At 38.3% G+C, this 13,602-nt stretch overlaps 1 protein-coding gene across 2 annotated transcripts in view; it reads left to right on the plus strand.

Moving 5' to 3' along the window:
- Nucleotides 1-13,602, plus strand: part of Atp6v1h (ATPase H+ transporting V1 subunit H) — a 108,430-nt gene that overhangs the window by 49,229 nt on the left and 45,599 nt on the right. For both annotated transcript variants that reach the window (XM_027932874.2, XM_027932875.2), the window contains 2 exons: nt 2,600-2,778; nt 4,107-4,232. In XM_027932874.2, the coding sequence (XP_027788675.1) occupies nt 2,600-2,778; nt 4,107-4,232 (305 nt within the window). The remainder of the gene's footprint in view (nt 1-2,599; nt 2,779-4,106; nt 4,233-13,602) is intronic.

Genomic DNA, 13,602 nt, shown 5'->3' on the forward strand with positions numbered 1-13,602 from the left:
TGTTAAAGTTATAGTTGAAACCACTAATGATATTATTACCATAAAATCATATAGAGTTTAAACAGACATGTAGGAGATCAATAAGGGACCATGTGAACCAAAAAACTTTCATGCTTCTAAAGTTAGAAGAGATGGTAGTAGGAAAAGTAACTGGAAAAGGTAACAGAAAACTTAATAGAAGAACAAGTAAAATCTCAGAAAAGGAAATAAGGAAAGGAAGAGTTTCTTAAAAGAAGAGGTTATTAGATTTAGGGTTCTATACAGTTTAAGATCTCAAAAGAATTTGTGGAAGGAAATAATAGATGTCTTGGGAGAGAGTAGTTCATAGGAGTAGTCATAGTAGGAGCTGGGGTTAAGGGAAGAATTAAACATGATCTATGTTATCTAGTCGGGTGATATGGACTAGGATTTCACAGTTTAGTAAAGGACACAGGCTTGTTCAAATGTTAATGTCATTGATAATTTCTTCTTTGACCTGTGGATTTTGTAGAAGCACATTGTTATCTTTCCAAATAGAAAGTAGACATTTACAGGTCTTTAATTGAATTCCATTATGGATAAAGAACTATTCTGTAAATTTTTAACCCTTGGAAAGTTGAGAATTGTTTTCTGACTCATAATGTATCATGGTGAATGTACTATGCTCATTTTAAAAGAATGCGTATTTTGCAGGTGGGAATAGTGTTCTGTAAATGTCAATTAGGTCAGGGTAGTTGATAGTTATTATTCAGATCTTCTGTGTACTGATTTTTTTGTTTAGTTGTTCTATCTGTTGCTTAGAGAGCTGTTCACATCTCTAGCTTTTATTTTAGATTTGTTTATTCTCCCTTCAATTTTGTTAGTTTGTGCTTCATGAATTTTCAAGCTCTATTATTACATTATGCACGTTGTGTTTCCCTAATAAATGGCCCCCTTGTGTCATTGTGAAATGTTCTCTTTTATCACTGATAAAGCTCTTTTCTCAATATATACTTTATTTGAAATTATGTGATAAGCCAGTTCTTATGCTTATAGTTTGAATGGTATATCTTTTTCCATCTTTTTAGTTTTACCCTATCTTTGATTTCATATTTAAAGTTTGTCTCTTTTAGACAATATATAGTTGAGTCTTGAATATGTTCTAATAATCTCTGCCTGCTAACCTGAGTGTTTACTTCACTAGCATTTAAAGTGATTGTTGGTGTGGTTGGGTTAGATCTGCCATTTTACTCTTTTCTGTTTGCTCCTTTGTTTTTTGATTTCTCTTTTCAATTTTTGTCTTCTCTTGGGTTAATTGAATTCTTTTTAAAATAAATTTATCTATTTATGTAATTAGGTACATATGACAGCAGAATGCGTTTTGATTCATTGTACATAATTGCAGCACAACTTTTCATTCTCTGGTTGTACATAATGTAGCATTGTACCGTATGTGCAGCCACACATGTACCTAAGGTGATGATGGCCATCATATACATATTAATTCAATGAACGGTTTGTCTTTATCAATTTGTTGATTCCTTTGCTATTTTCAGAAATACTCTTTTTTTTAAAATGTATTTTTAGTTGTCAGTCGATCTTTTTACTTTATTTATTTATATATGGTGCTGAGAATTGAACCCAGGCCTCATACATGCCAGACAAGTGATCCTACCACTGAGCCACAACTCTAGCCCTTTGTAAGTTCTCTTAAAAATAGACAAGTGCAGAAGAAAGTTAGGGAACTGTTTGAATACCATAAAAAATTTCTGATAATTGTTCAAGCAAGAGAATTTTAAAATTACTGTTCTTTGTGCATAGATTTCTAAGGGGGGAAATATGTAACTGACTGGAAACTAGAGAGATAATCACAGGAGCACTCTTTTTCTTAGCATCCTTAGTGTTCTAACTGGGCAACAAATGAAGTTCACTGTATTGTACTCAGAAGCAGGGCTGTGAGAAATGATTGTGGTGGATTTTGTTTTCAGTGTATTTAGTGTTGTGAAGCTTGTCTGGGCCAATAAATATGTTTAGTAAGCCAGAAGTATGTGTGTTAGTCAACGTTCATCACAGTGACATAATACCTCAGATAATCAGCCCATAAGAAGGAAAGGCTTACTGTGGCTCATGGTTTCAGTTTTGTGGTTTCTTGGCCCCATTGCCTTTGGGCCTGCAGCAGAAGGGCACATCATAGTGGGGAGCATGTGGTGAAAGAAGCTACACACCTCATATGTGGCCAGAAAGCAAAGGGAGAGAGATGGAGGAGCCAAGGTCTCAATATCCCCTTTAAAGGTATGCTTCCAGTGACATAACTTCCTCCTTCCTCCATTAGGGGCTTCATCTGTAAAGTTCTTACTACCTCCCAGTAATATGATGGGCTGGGGACTAAGCTTTTAACACCTGGGAGTTTGAGAGACATTTCAGATTCAAACTATAACAGTATGTAAGTAATCAAAGGTAGAGTTCTAATAAGGGAGAGGCACTCATGAAGGAGGATATCACGATGAAGTCATTGACTTAAAAGTGATGGTTATATCTGAGAACAGAAGGAAAGTTAGAGGATATAAAAGGAAATGAAGAAATCTGGGAACATCATGTGACAAAATTATAAAGTTTTTTATTATTTCTTTTTCTAACCCAGAACTTTTTAGAAAAGTCAACTGAAAGAGAAACTCGTCAGGAATATGCTTTGGCTATGATTCAGTGCAAAGTTCTGAAACAGTTGGAGAACCTGGAACAGCAGAAGTATGATGATGAAGATATCAGCGAAGACATCAAATTTCTTTTAGAAAAACTTGGTGAAAGTGTCCAGGACCTTAGGTGTGTTCGTATTATTACTTTAAAAAATTCTCATATACTGGATCTGTTGGGCTTTGTTTGATTTGCATAGCTTTTTGTTTTATTTTGTTTTTGGCAGGGAGTGGGGGTTCTTACTGTGTTGCCCAGGCTGGCTGTGAACTCCTGGGCTCCAGAGATCCCTCCTGCCTCAGTCTCCTGGGGGGTTGGGGCTACAGGTACATATGCTGACTTGCATAATTTTTTCAGAATCTGAATTGATTGCCAAGTATGAAAATCAAGAGCATTCCCTGAGATATGCTGTCTTCTCTTGAAATATCATTTTTACATGGCAACAGTTGGTTAGAGCTGTGGGTTACCTCTTCTCCGTTGAGATTACCATTTTTATTTATAAACAGTGAATGAGAGTGATGTGTACAGTTGGCTTATCTCTATTTTTGTTGTTATAAGGTGTAGGATATGAATGTTAAAAATACTATCACTTTTTATACCAACTGGCCCTACATAAAACTAAGTAACTACTTTATTTGAACAGGATACCCCAATCATCTTACTTATCATGCTTTCACTGAATTACCAGTCAATATTTAATGGCTACATCTCTTTTAAGTTTTTACTTGAAAGAAAATCTCAGCATGTCCTGACATTGTCTACTAGCTGACCATGTTAAAAAATATCAGATTATGATGTTTTGAATAACCAAGTTACTGTACACAGAGTGAGTGGTTTCTGAATTAAAGTGCACTGCAGTTTGTTATACATATAGATGTTTTTAATTAATCTATAATGGATTATTTCAATTAATAAATTACCTCTACATTATTGGTAGTCACATTGTAAAATATTGTACAGATATTTGTGATTTTATTTTTATGATGTATAAATTATCATAGTTTATGATATAGTCTAAAGGTATTAGGGTATGCTATTTTATGTTAAAGTACTTTGCTTTTACATATGTTCACATTATTATGCCTAGTAGTCTGGCAAACATCAGTATTTCAAGTGTCACAGTAGAAATTCTGATAGATTAAACAGTTTTTTTTTCCTAATACATATTCATGTACTTATTGGGATAAGGATTTTGAAAACAAGTGCTCATTTAAATATTTCATGCAGTATTCAAATTTTCAGGAGTGAGTACTTTGATAAAATTTTGATCTTAGTATTTTGAATAAAATTTCATAGAATTCATTAAAGATTATTAAATCTATTTAAACTTTATTTAGTGATAGTTTGTTACTATATATTGTCAGTCTTCATAATTTTAAAAGTGAAGAAATTTGATTATGCTTAATTTTGGAATAACTCAAATTCTTATTGTACACAATATTCATTTAAAAATTTTATAGCTCATTTGATGAATATAGTTCAGAACTTAAATCTGGAAGGTTGGAATGGAGTCCTGTGCACAAATCTGAGAAATTTTGGAGAGAGAATGCTGTGAGGCTAAATGAGAAGAATTATGAACTCTTGAAGTAAGTTTTTATTCCACTTTACACTCTTAACGCCTGTTATTTCAAATCCTCATCAACTTTTGTTTTTGTCATTCTTTAAATCTTACGTATTCTATGGTTTTAGTTTATGTTTTCATGCTGAATAGTTTAGTTGAATGCCTTTTTATTGGGACATCATCTTTTCTTGGAGAAGTACCCATTCAAGTCTTTATTTATTTATTTTTGCATGTTAATGGGAATTCTGTATTCAGAGTATGACTTATTTTTTCATATATTCCTTACAACTATATTGTCTCATTCTGCATCAGCTATGTCACTCTCTAATGGTGTTTGGATGAAAAGAAACTCTAAAATTTTTAAAATATTTTTTTTAGTTGTAGATGAATACAATCCCTTTATTTATTTTTACGTGGTGCTGAGGATCTAACTCAGTGCCTCACATGTGCTAGCAAAGTGCTCTACCACTGAGCTACATCCCCAGCCCAAAAGCTCTAAATTTTAATGTGGCTCAATTTATTAATGTTTCCCTAAGACATATGTCCTATGTCTTGGTTAAGAAGGTTTTGCCTACTTAAGTTCATGAAGCTTCCTTTTTATATTAATTTATAGAGGCTTTATTATTTTACCTCTTAACATTTAGAAGTCCGTCTATCTGGAATTGATTTTTGGGTAAGGTATAAAGTAGAAGTAAAAAATCTACTCTTTTCCTTATATGGCTATTTAATTGAACTAGCACCCTTTATTGAAAATAACATTTTCTCAGTGTTTTGCAGGCTTATTTGTCATGATAAGGTGACCACATATGTGCAGGTATCTTACTGTAAAATTTACATATTATACAATTCATCTATTCAAAATGTCTGATTCATTCACAGCTGTGCATGATTATCAACACAGTCAATATTAGAACATTTTCTGAAATAATTCCCATGTCCTTTAGCTATCACCTCTCTATCCACCCATTTACCCAGCTTGAAACAACCACTTCATGTCTCTCTCACATAATCTCACATAAATGGGGTCATATATTTGTACTTTTTGTATCTTGCTTCTTTCACTCACCATATGTTCAAGGTTCATGTTGCAGCATTTATCAGTACTTCATTCCTTTTTATGGTTGAGTAATATTCCATTGTATGAATAAGACTACATTTTATTTTGAACTCATCAGTTTATGGATGTTTGGATTGTTTCTACTTTTTGTTTATTATGAATAATAAGACTAGTGATACTTGCTGTAGAAGTTGGTGTGTGGATGTAAAGTTTTTATTTCTCTTGCTTGGGTAGATAACTAGGAGTGTAATTGTTTAGTCATGTGGTAATTTTTCATTTAACCTTTGTGGAACTCCTAGACTATTTTTCCAAAGTTAAAACTGTAATTAAAACTATGATGTAAGATAATAACAATTTATTAAAATAATTTTATTATTAAAATTATAATAGCTATAAAATTATAGATTTCCACCAACAATGTATGAGGTTTCTGATTTTTCTGCCTCTTTACTAAGGTTTATTATTTGACTTTTTGATTCCAGTCATTTTAATGGATATATAGTGGTAGCTTATTGAGGTTTCTATTTGTATTTCCTGATGGCTAATGATCTCAAAGGTCTTATCTTATGCTCATTGGCCACTTTATATCTTCTTTGGAGGAGTAGCTATTGAATCCTTTTTTTTTTTTTTTTGTTAAATCAGTATCATTTATAACAACAAAAGCAGAAAAAATCCAAATTATCCATCAGCTGATGAATGGACTAGTAAAATACAATATCTTTTTTTTTTAATTTTTTATTGTTGGCTGTTCAAAACATTACATAGTTCTTGATATATCATATTTCACAATTTGATTCAAGTGGGTTATGAGCTCCCATTTTTACCCCATATACAGATTGCAGAATCACATCAGTTACACATCCATTGATTTACATATTGCCATACTAGTGTCTGTTGTATTCTGCTGTCTTTCCTATCCTCTACTATCCCCCCTCCCCTCCCCTCCCCTCTTCTCTCTCTGCCCCCTTTACTGACATTCGTTTGTCCCCCTTGTATTATTTTTCCCCTTCCCCTCACTTCCTCTTGTATGTACTTTTGTATAACTCTGAGGGTCTCCTTCCATTTCCATGCATTTTCCCTTCTCTCTCCCTTTCCCTCCCACCTCTCATCCCTGTTTAATGTTAATCTTCTTCTCATGCTCTTCGACCCTACTCTGTTCTTAGTTACTCTCCTTATATCAAAGAAGACATTTGACATTTGTTTTTTAGGGATTGGCTAGCTTCACTTAGCATAATCTGCTCTAATGCCATCCATTTCCCTGTAAATTCTATGATTTTGTCATTTTTTAATGCAGAGTAATACTCCATTGTGTATGAATGCCACATTTTTTTTATCCATTCGTCTATTGAAGGGCATCTAGGTTGGTTCCACAGTCTTGCTATTGTGAATTGTGCTGCTATGAACATCGATGTAGCAGTGTCCCTGTAGCATGCTCTTTTTAGGTCTTTAGGGAATAGACCGAGAAGGGGAATAGCTGGGTCAAATGGTGGCTCCATTCCCAGCTTTCCAAGAAATCTCCATACTGCTTTCCAAATTGGCTGCACCAATTTGCAGTCCCACCAGCAATGTACAAGTGTACCCTTTTCCCCACATCCTCGCCAGCACTTGTTGTTGTTTGACTTCATAATGGCTGCCAGTCTAACTGGAGTGAGATGGTATCTTAGGGTGGTTTTGATTTGCATTTCTCTGACTGCTAGAGATGGTGAGCATTTTTTCATGTACTTGTTGATTGACTGTATGTCCTCCTCTGAGAAGTGTCTGTTCAGGTCCTTGGCCCATTTGTTGATTGGGTTGTTTGTTCTCTTATTGTCTAATTTTTTGAGCTCTTTGTATACTCTGGATATTAGGGCTCTATCTGAAGTGTGAGGAGTAAAGATTTGTTCCCAGGATGTAGGCTCTCTATTTACCTCTCTTATTGTATCTTTTGCTGAGAAAAAACTTTTTAGTTTGAGTAAGTCCCATTTGTTGATTCTAGTTATTAACTTTTGTGCTATGGGTGTCCTATTGAGGAATTTGGAGCCCGACCCCACCGACTGTAGATCGTAGCCAACTTTTTCTTCTATCAGACGGCGTGTCTCTGATTTGATATCAAGCTCCTTGATCCATTTTGAATTAACTTTTGTGCATGGCGAGAGAAAGGGATTCAGTTTCATTTTGTTGCATATGGATTTCCAGTTTTCCCAGCACCATTTGTTGAAGATGCTATCCTTCCTCCATTGCATGCTTTTAGACCCTTTATCAAATATAAGATAGTTGTAGTTTTGTGGATTGGTTTCTGTGTCCTCTATTCTGTACCATTGGTCCACCCGCCTGTTTTGGTACCAGTACCATGCTGTTTTTGTTACTATTGCTCTGTAATATAGTTTGAAGTCTGGTATCGCTATACCGCCTGATTCACACTTCCTGCTTAGCATTGTTTTTGCTATTCTGGGTCTTTTATTTTTCCATATGAATTTCATGATTGCTTTCTCTATTTCTACAAGAAATGCCGTTGGGATTTTGATTGGCATTGCATTAAACCTATAGAGAACTTTTGGTAATATCGCCATTTTGATGATGTTAGTTCTGCCTATCCATGAACAGGGTAAATTTTTCCATCTTCTAACATCTTCTTCTATTTCTCTCTTTAGGGTTCTGTAGTTTTCATTGTATAAGTCTTTCACCTCTTTTGTTAGGTTGATTCCCAAGTATTTTATTTTTTTTGAAGATATTGTGAATGGAGTGGTTGTCCTCATTTCCATTTCAGAGGATTTGTCGCTGATATACAGGAATGCCTTTGATTTATGCGTGTTGATTTTATATCCTGCCACTTTGCTGAATTCATTTATTAGCTCTAATAGTTTCTTTGTAGACCCTTTTGGGTCTGCTAGGTATAGAATCATGTCATCTGCAAATAGTGATAATTTAAGTTCTTCTTTTCCTATTTTGATGCCTTTAATTTCTTTCGTCTGTCTAATTGCTCTGGCCAGTGTTTCGAGAACTATGTTGAACAGAAGTGGTGAGAGAGGGCATCCCTGTCTGGTTCCAGATTTTAGAGGGAATGCCTTCAATTTTTCTCCATTCAGAATGATGCTAGCCTGAGGCTTAGCATAGATTGCTTTTACAATATTGAGGTATGTTCCTGTTATCCCTAGTTTTTCTAGAGTTTTGAACATAAAGGGATGCTGTACTTTGTCGAATGCTTTTTCCGCATCTATCGAGATGATCATATGGTTCTTATTTTTAAGTCTATTGATGTGGTGAATAACATTTATTGATTTCCTTATATTGAACCAGCCTTGCATCCCAGGGATGAATCCTACTTGATCATGGTGCACAATTTTTTTGATGTGCCTTTGTATCCGAGTGGCCAGAATTTTATTGAGGATTTTTGCATCTAGGTTCATTAGAGATATTGGTCTGTAGTTTTCTTTCTTTGAAGTGTCTTTGTCTGGTTTAGGTATCAGGGTGATGTTGGCCTCGTAGAATGAATTTGGAAGTTCTCCCTCTTTTTCTATTTCCCGAAGTAGCTTGAAAAGTATTGGTATTAGTTCCTCTTTAAAGGTTTTGTAAAACTCTGCTGTATACCCATCCGGTCCTGGGCTTTTCTTAGTTGGTAGTCTTTTGATGGTTTCTTCTATTTCCTCAATTGATATTGGTCTGTTTAGGTTGTCTATATCCTCCTGACTCAATCTGGGCAGATCATATGACTTAAGAAATTTATCTATGCCTTCACTATCTTCTAATTTATTGGAGTATAAGGATTCAAAATAATTTTTGATTATCTTCTGTATTTCTGAAGTGTCTGTTGTGATATTGCCTCTTTCATCCCGTATGTTAGTGATTTGAGTTCTCTCTCTTCTTCTCTTCGCTAGCATGGCTAAGGGTCTGTCGATTTTGTTTATTTTTTCAAAGAACCAACTTTTAGTTTTGTCAATTTTTTCAATTGTTTCTTTTGTTTCGATTTCATTGATTTCAGCTCTGATTTTAATTATTTCTTGCCTTCTACTTCTTTTGCTGTTGTTTTGCTCTTCTTTTTCTAGGATTTTGAGATGAAGTATGAGATCATTTATTTGTTGGTTTTTTCTTTTTTTAAGGAATGAACTCCAAGCAATGAATTTTCCTCTTAGAACTGCTTTCAATGTGTCCCATAGATTCCGATATGTTGTGTCTGTGTTTTCATTAATCTCTAAGAATTTTTTAATTTCCTCCTTGATGTCTTCTATAACCCATTGATCATTCAGTAACCTATTGTTCATTCTCCAAGTGATATATTCTTTTTCCTTCCTTCTTTTATCGTTGATTTTCAGTTCCATTCCATTATGATCAGATAGGATGCATGGTATTATCTCTACTCCTTTGTATTGTCTAAGAGTTTCCCTGTGACATAATATATGATCTATTTTTGAGAAGGATCCATGTGCTGCTGAGAAAAAAGTGTAACTGTTTGATGTTGGGTGGTATATTCTATATATGTCAATTAAGTCTAGGTTATTAATTGTGTTATTGAGTTCTATAGTTTCCTTATTCAACTTTTGTTTGGAAGATCTGTCCAGTGGTGAGAGAGGTGTGTTGAAGTCTCCCATGATTATTGTATGGTGGTCTATTAGACTCTTGAACTTGAGAAGAGTTTGTTTGATGAACATAGCTGCACCATTGTTTGGGGCATATATATTTATGATTGTTATGTCTTGTTGGTGTATGGTTCCCTTGAGCAGTATGTAGTGTCCCTCTTTATCCCTTTTGATTAACTTTGGCTTAAAATCTATTTTATTTGATATGAGTATGGATACTCCTGCTTGTTTCCGAAGTCCATATGAGTGATATGATTTTTCCCAACCTTTCACCTTCAGCCTATGTATGTCTTTTCCTATCAAATGCGTCTCCTGTAGGCAGCATATTGTTGGGTCTTGTTTTGTGATCCATTCTACTAGCCTGTGTCTCTTGATTGGTGAGTTTAAGCCATTAACATTTAGGGTTATTATTGAGATATGGGTTGTTCTTCCAGCCATATTTGTTTATTTATATTACTAAACATGGTTTGTTTTCCACTTTGATTATTTTCCCCCCTTTAGTGTCCTACCTCCCACTGTTGGTTTTCATTGTTATTTTCCATTTCCTCTTCCTGTAATGTTTTGCCAAGGATGTTTTGAAGAGATGGTTTTCTAGCTGCAAATTCTTTTAACTTTTGTTTATCGTGGAAGGTTTTAATTTCATCTTCCATCCTGAAGCTTAATTTCGCTGGAAACCCAATTCTTGGTTGGAACCCATTTTCTTTCAGTGTTTGAAATATGTTATTCCAGGATCTTCTAGCTTTCAGAGTCTGTGTTGAAAGATCAGCTGTTATCCTGATTGGCTTACCCCTAAATGTGATCTGCTTCCTTTCTCTTGTAGCTTTTAAAATTCTCTCCTTATTCTGTATGTTGGGCATCTTCATTATAATGTGTCTAGGTGTGGGTCTCTTATGATTTTGCACATTCGGCGTCCTGTAGGCTTCTAGGATTTGGGGTTCTGTCTCATTCTTCAAGTCTGGGAAGTTTTCTCGTATTATTTCATTGAATACATTGCTCATTCCTTTGGTTTGAAACTCTGTTCCTTCCTGTATCCCAATGACTCTTAAATTTGGTCTCTTGATGTTATCCCATATTTCTTGGATGTTCTGCTCATGGTTTCTTAACAGTCTTGCTGAGCTGTCTATGTTCTTTTCAAGTTGAAATACTTTATCTTCATTGTCTGATGTTCTGTCTTCTAAGTGTTCTACTCTGCTGGTAGTATTCTCAATTGAGTTTTTAAGTTGGCTTATTGCTTCCTGCATTTCTAGGATTTCTGTTTGTTTGTTTTTTATAACCTCTATTTCCCTGTATAGTTGATCTTTTGCTTCTTGGATTTGTTTATGTAATTCATTGTTGAAGTGATCTTTCATTGTCTGATTTTGCTGTCTGATGTCTTCCTTGAGACTCCAGATCATCTGAAGCATGTATATCCTGAATTCTTTATCTGACATTCCATCAGCTGCAGCTATTACCTCTTCTAAAGTTGAGTTGACCTGCAATGCTTGTGGTCCTTTCTTTCCTTGTCTCTTCATACTGTTCGCGTTCCTTTCTTCTTGGTGAAACTGTTGTGCTATTGAATTTTCCCCCTATATATTTATATTGGTCTTGTATAGTTGCAAAGTCTCCCTCGCAGGCGCGGGCGGCGGCTCTGCCCCTCCGCCAATTGGGGCAATGTGCCTACCACGCCGGCAGGCCGCTGGGCCTGCTCTGCCAGTCGGTAGCAGGTCCGCCGTCCTTGCAGGCGCGGGCGGCGGCTCTGTCCCTCTGCGGGCCGCTAGGCTTGTTCTGTCGGTGGTCGCAGTTCTGCCTACTTTGCAGGCGCAGGCAGCGGCACTGCCCCTCTGCAGGCCTCTGGGGCTGTAGTGCCAGTGGGTCGCAGGTCCGCCTACTTTGCAGGCGTGGGGGGGGGGCGGCTCTACCCTTCCTCAGGCCACTGGGCCTGTTCTGTCTCTCGGTTGCAGGTCTGACCTGTTCTGATGGTGGTCTCAGTTCCGACTACCTTGCAGGCCTGCTCTGCCAGTCGCAGGCGCGGGAGGGAGGGGGCGGCTCTGCCTCTCAGCAGGCCGCTGCTCCTCTTCTGCCGGTGGGTCGCAGGCCCGCCTACCTTGCAGGAGTGATTGGAAGCTCTGTCCCGCCGCGGGCCACTGGGCCTTTTCTGTCGGTGGTCACCCTTCCCCTACCTGGCAGGCGAGGGGGGTGGGGGGCGGCTCTGCCCCTCAGCAGGCCGCTGGGCCTGCTCTGTGTTTGGTCCCAGTTCCCTCTACTATGCCGGCGCAGGGGGAGGGGGCGGCTCAGCCTCTCAGCAGGCGGCTGCTCCTCTTCTGCCGGTGGGTCGCAGGCCCGCCTACCTTGCAGGAGTGATTGGAAGCTCTGTCTCGCCCTGGGCCACTGGGCCTTTTCTGTCGGTGGTCACCCTTCCCCTACCTGGCAGGCGAGGGGGGTGGGGGGCGGCTCTGCCCCTCAGCAGGCCGCTGGGCCTGCTCTGTGTTTGGTCCCAGTTCCCTCTACTATGCCGGCGCAGGGGGAGGGGGCGGCTCAGCCTCTCAGCAGGCGGCTGCTCCTCTTCTGCCGGTGGGTCGCAGGCCCGCCTACCTTGCAGGAGTGATTGGAAGCTCTGTCCCGCCGCGGGCCACTGGGCCTTTTCTGTCGGTGGTCACCCTTCCCCTACCTGGCAGGCGAGGGGGGTGGGGGGCGGCTCTGCCCCTCAGCAGGCCGCTGGGCCTGCTCTGTGTTTGGTCCCAGTTCCCTCTACTATGCCGGCGCAGGGGGAGGGGGCGGCTCAGCCTCTCAGCAGGCGACTGCTCCTCTTCTGCCGGTGGGTCGCAGGCCCGCCTACCTTGCAGGAGTGATTGGAAGCTCTGTCCCGCCCTGGGCCACTGGGCCTTTTCTGTCGGTGGTCACCCTTCCCCTACCTGGCAGGCGAGGGGGGTGGGGGGGCGGCTCTGCCCCTCAGCAGGCCGCTGGGCCTGCTCTCTTGAATCCTTGATGTGTATGTATGTACGTGCATACACACACACACACACACAAATAGGTAAATATTTTGCTTTCTATACATATTTTTATTGATTGTTTTTAGTTATACATAATATCCCTTCCCTCTGCTCTACTAGTCTTTCTGCTGTTTTTTTTTTCAGTTAGTGTCTTGTGGATGTACATGATGGTGAGATTCACTGTGGCTTATTCATATATGTACATAGGAGTTAGGGGGCTGGAGCTGTGGCTCAGTGGTAGAGCACTTGCCTGGCATGTGTGAGGCACTGGGTTCAATTCTCAGCACTGCATATAAATAAATAAGAGGTCTATCAACAACTAAAAAAAAAAAAGGAGGAAGTCCTAACCCATAGGAAAGTTAGGTTATATTCATTCCACTGTTCTTCCCTTATCCTGTCCCTCCTCCATACCCCCCTCAAGCCCCTACATCTGGTTCATTGATCTTCTATTCCCCCGCTTTTTTCCCTTTCTTTCTCTTTTTTTACTCCCTTATTTTGTATTAGTTTCTGTATATCAGAGAAAACAATTGACTTTTTGGGTCTGGCTTATTTTACTTAGAATGATAGTCTCCCATTCCATCCACTTACCAGCAAGTCCTTGACTCATATTCTATTGGGTTGCCTTGTTGTTATTTAAGTTATAAGGTTCTTTATGCAGATGCCCCCTCAATTTATGATACCTACATCTTGGTAAATGTAGTATAAGTTTAAAATGCACTTAATATACCTAACTTAAAACATCATAGCAACATAGTCCATTGTGCTTTATCAGTTGATTGCCCTTGTGATTTGGCGGAATGATGGATCCCTGCCACT

Source organism: Marmota flaviventris, chromosome 15 (genome assembly GCF_047511675.1).
Source record: "Marmota flaviventris isolate mMarFla1 chromosome 15, mMarFla1.hap1, whole genome shotgun sequence".
NCBI classification, from domain to species: Eukaryota; Metazoa; Chordata; class Mammalia; order Rodentia; family Sciuridae; genus Marmota; species Marmota flaviventris.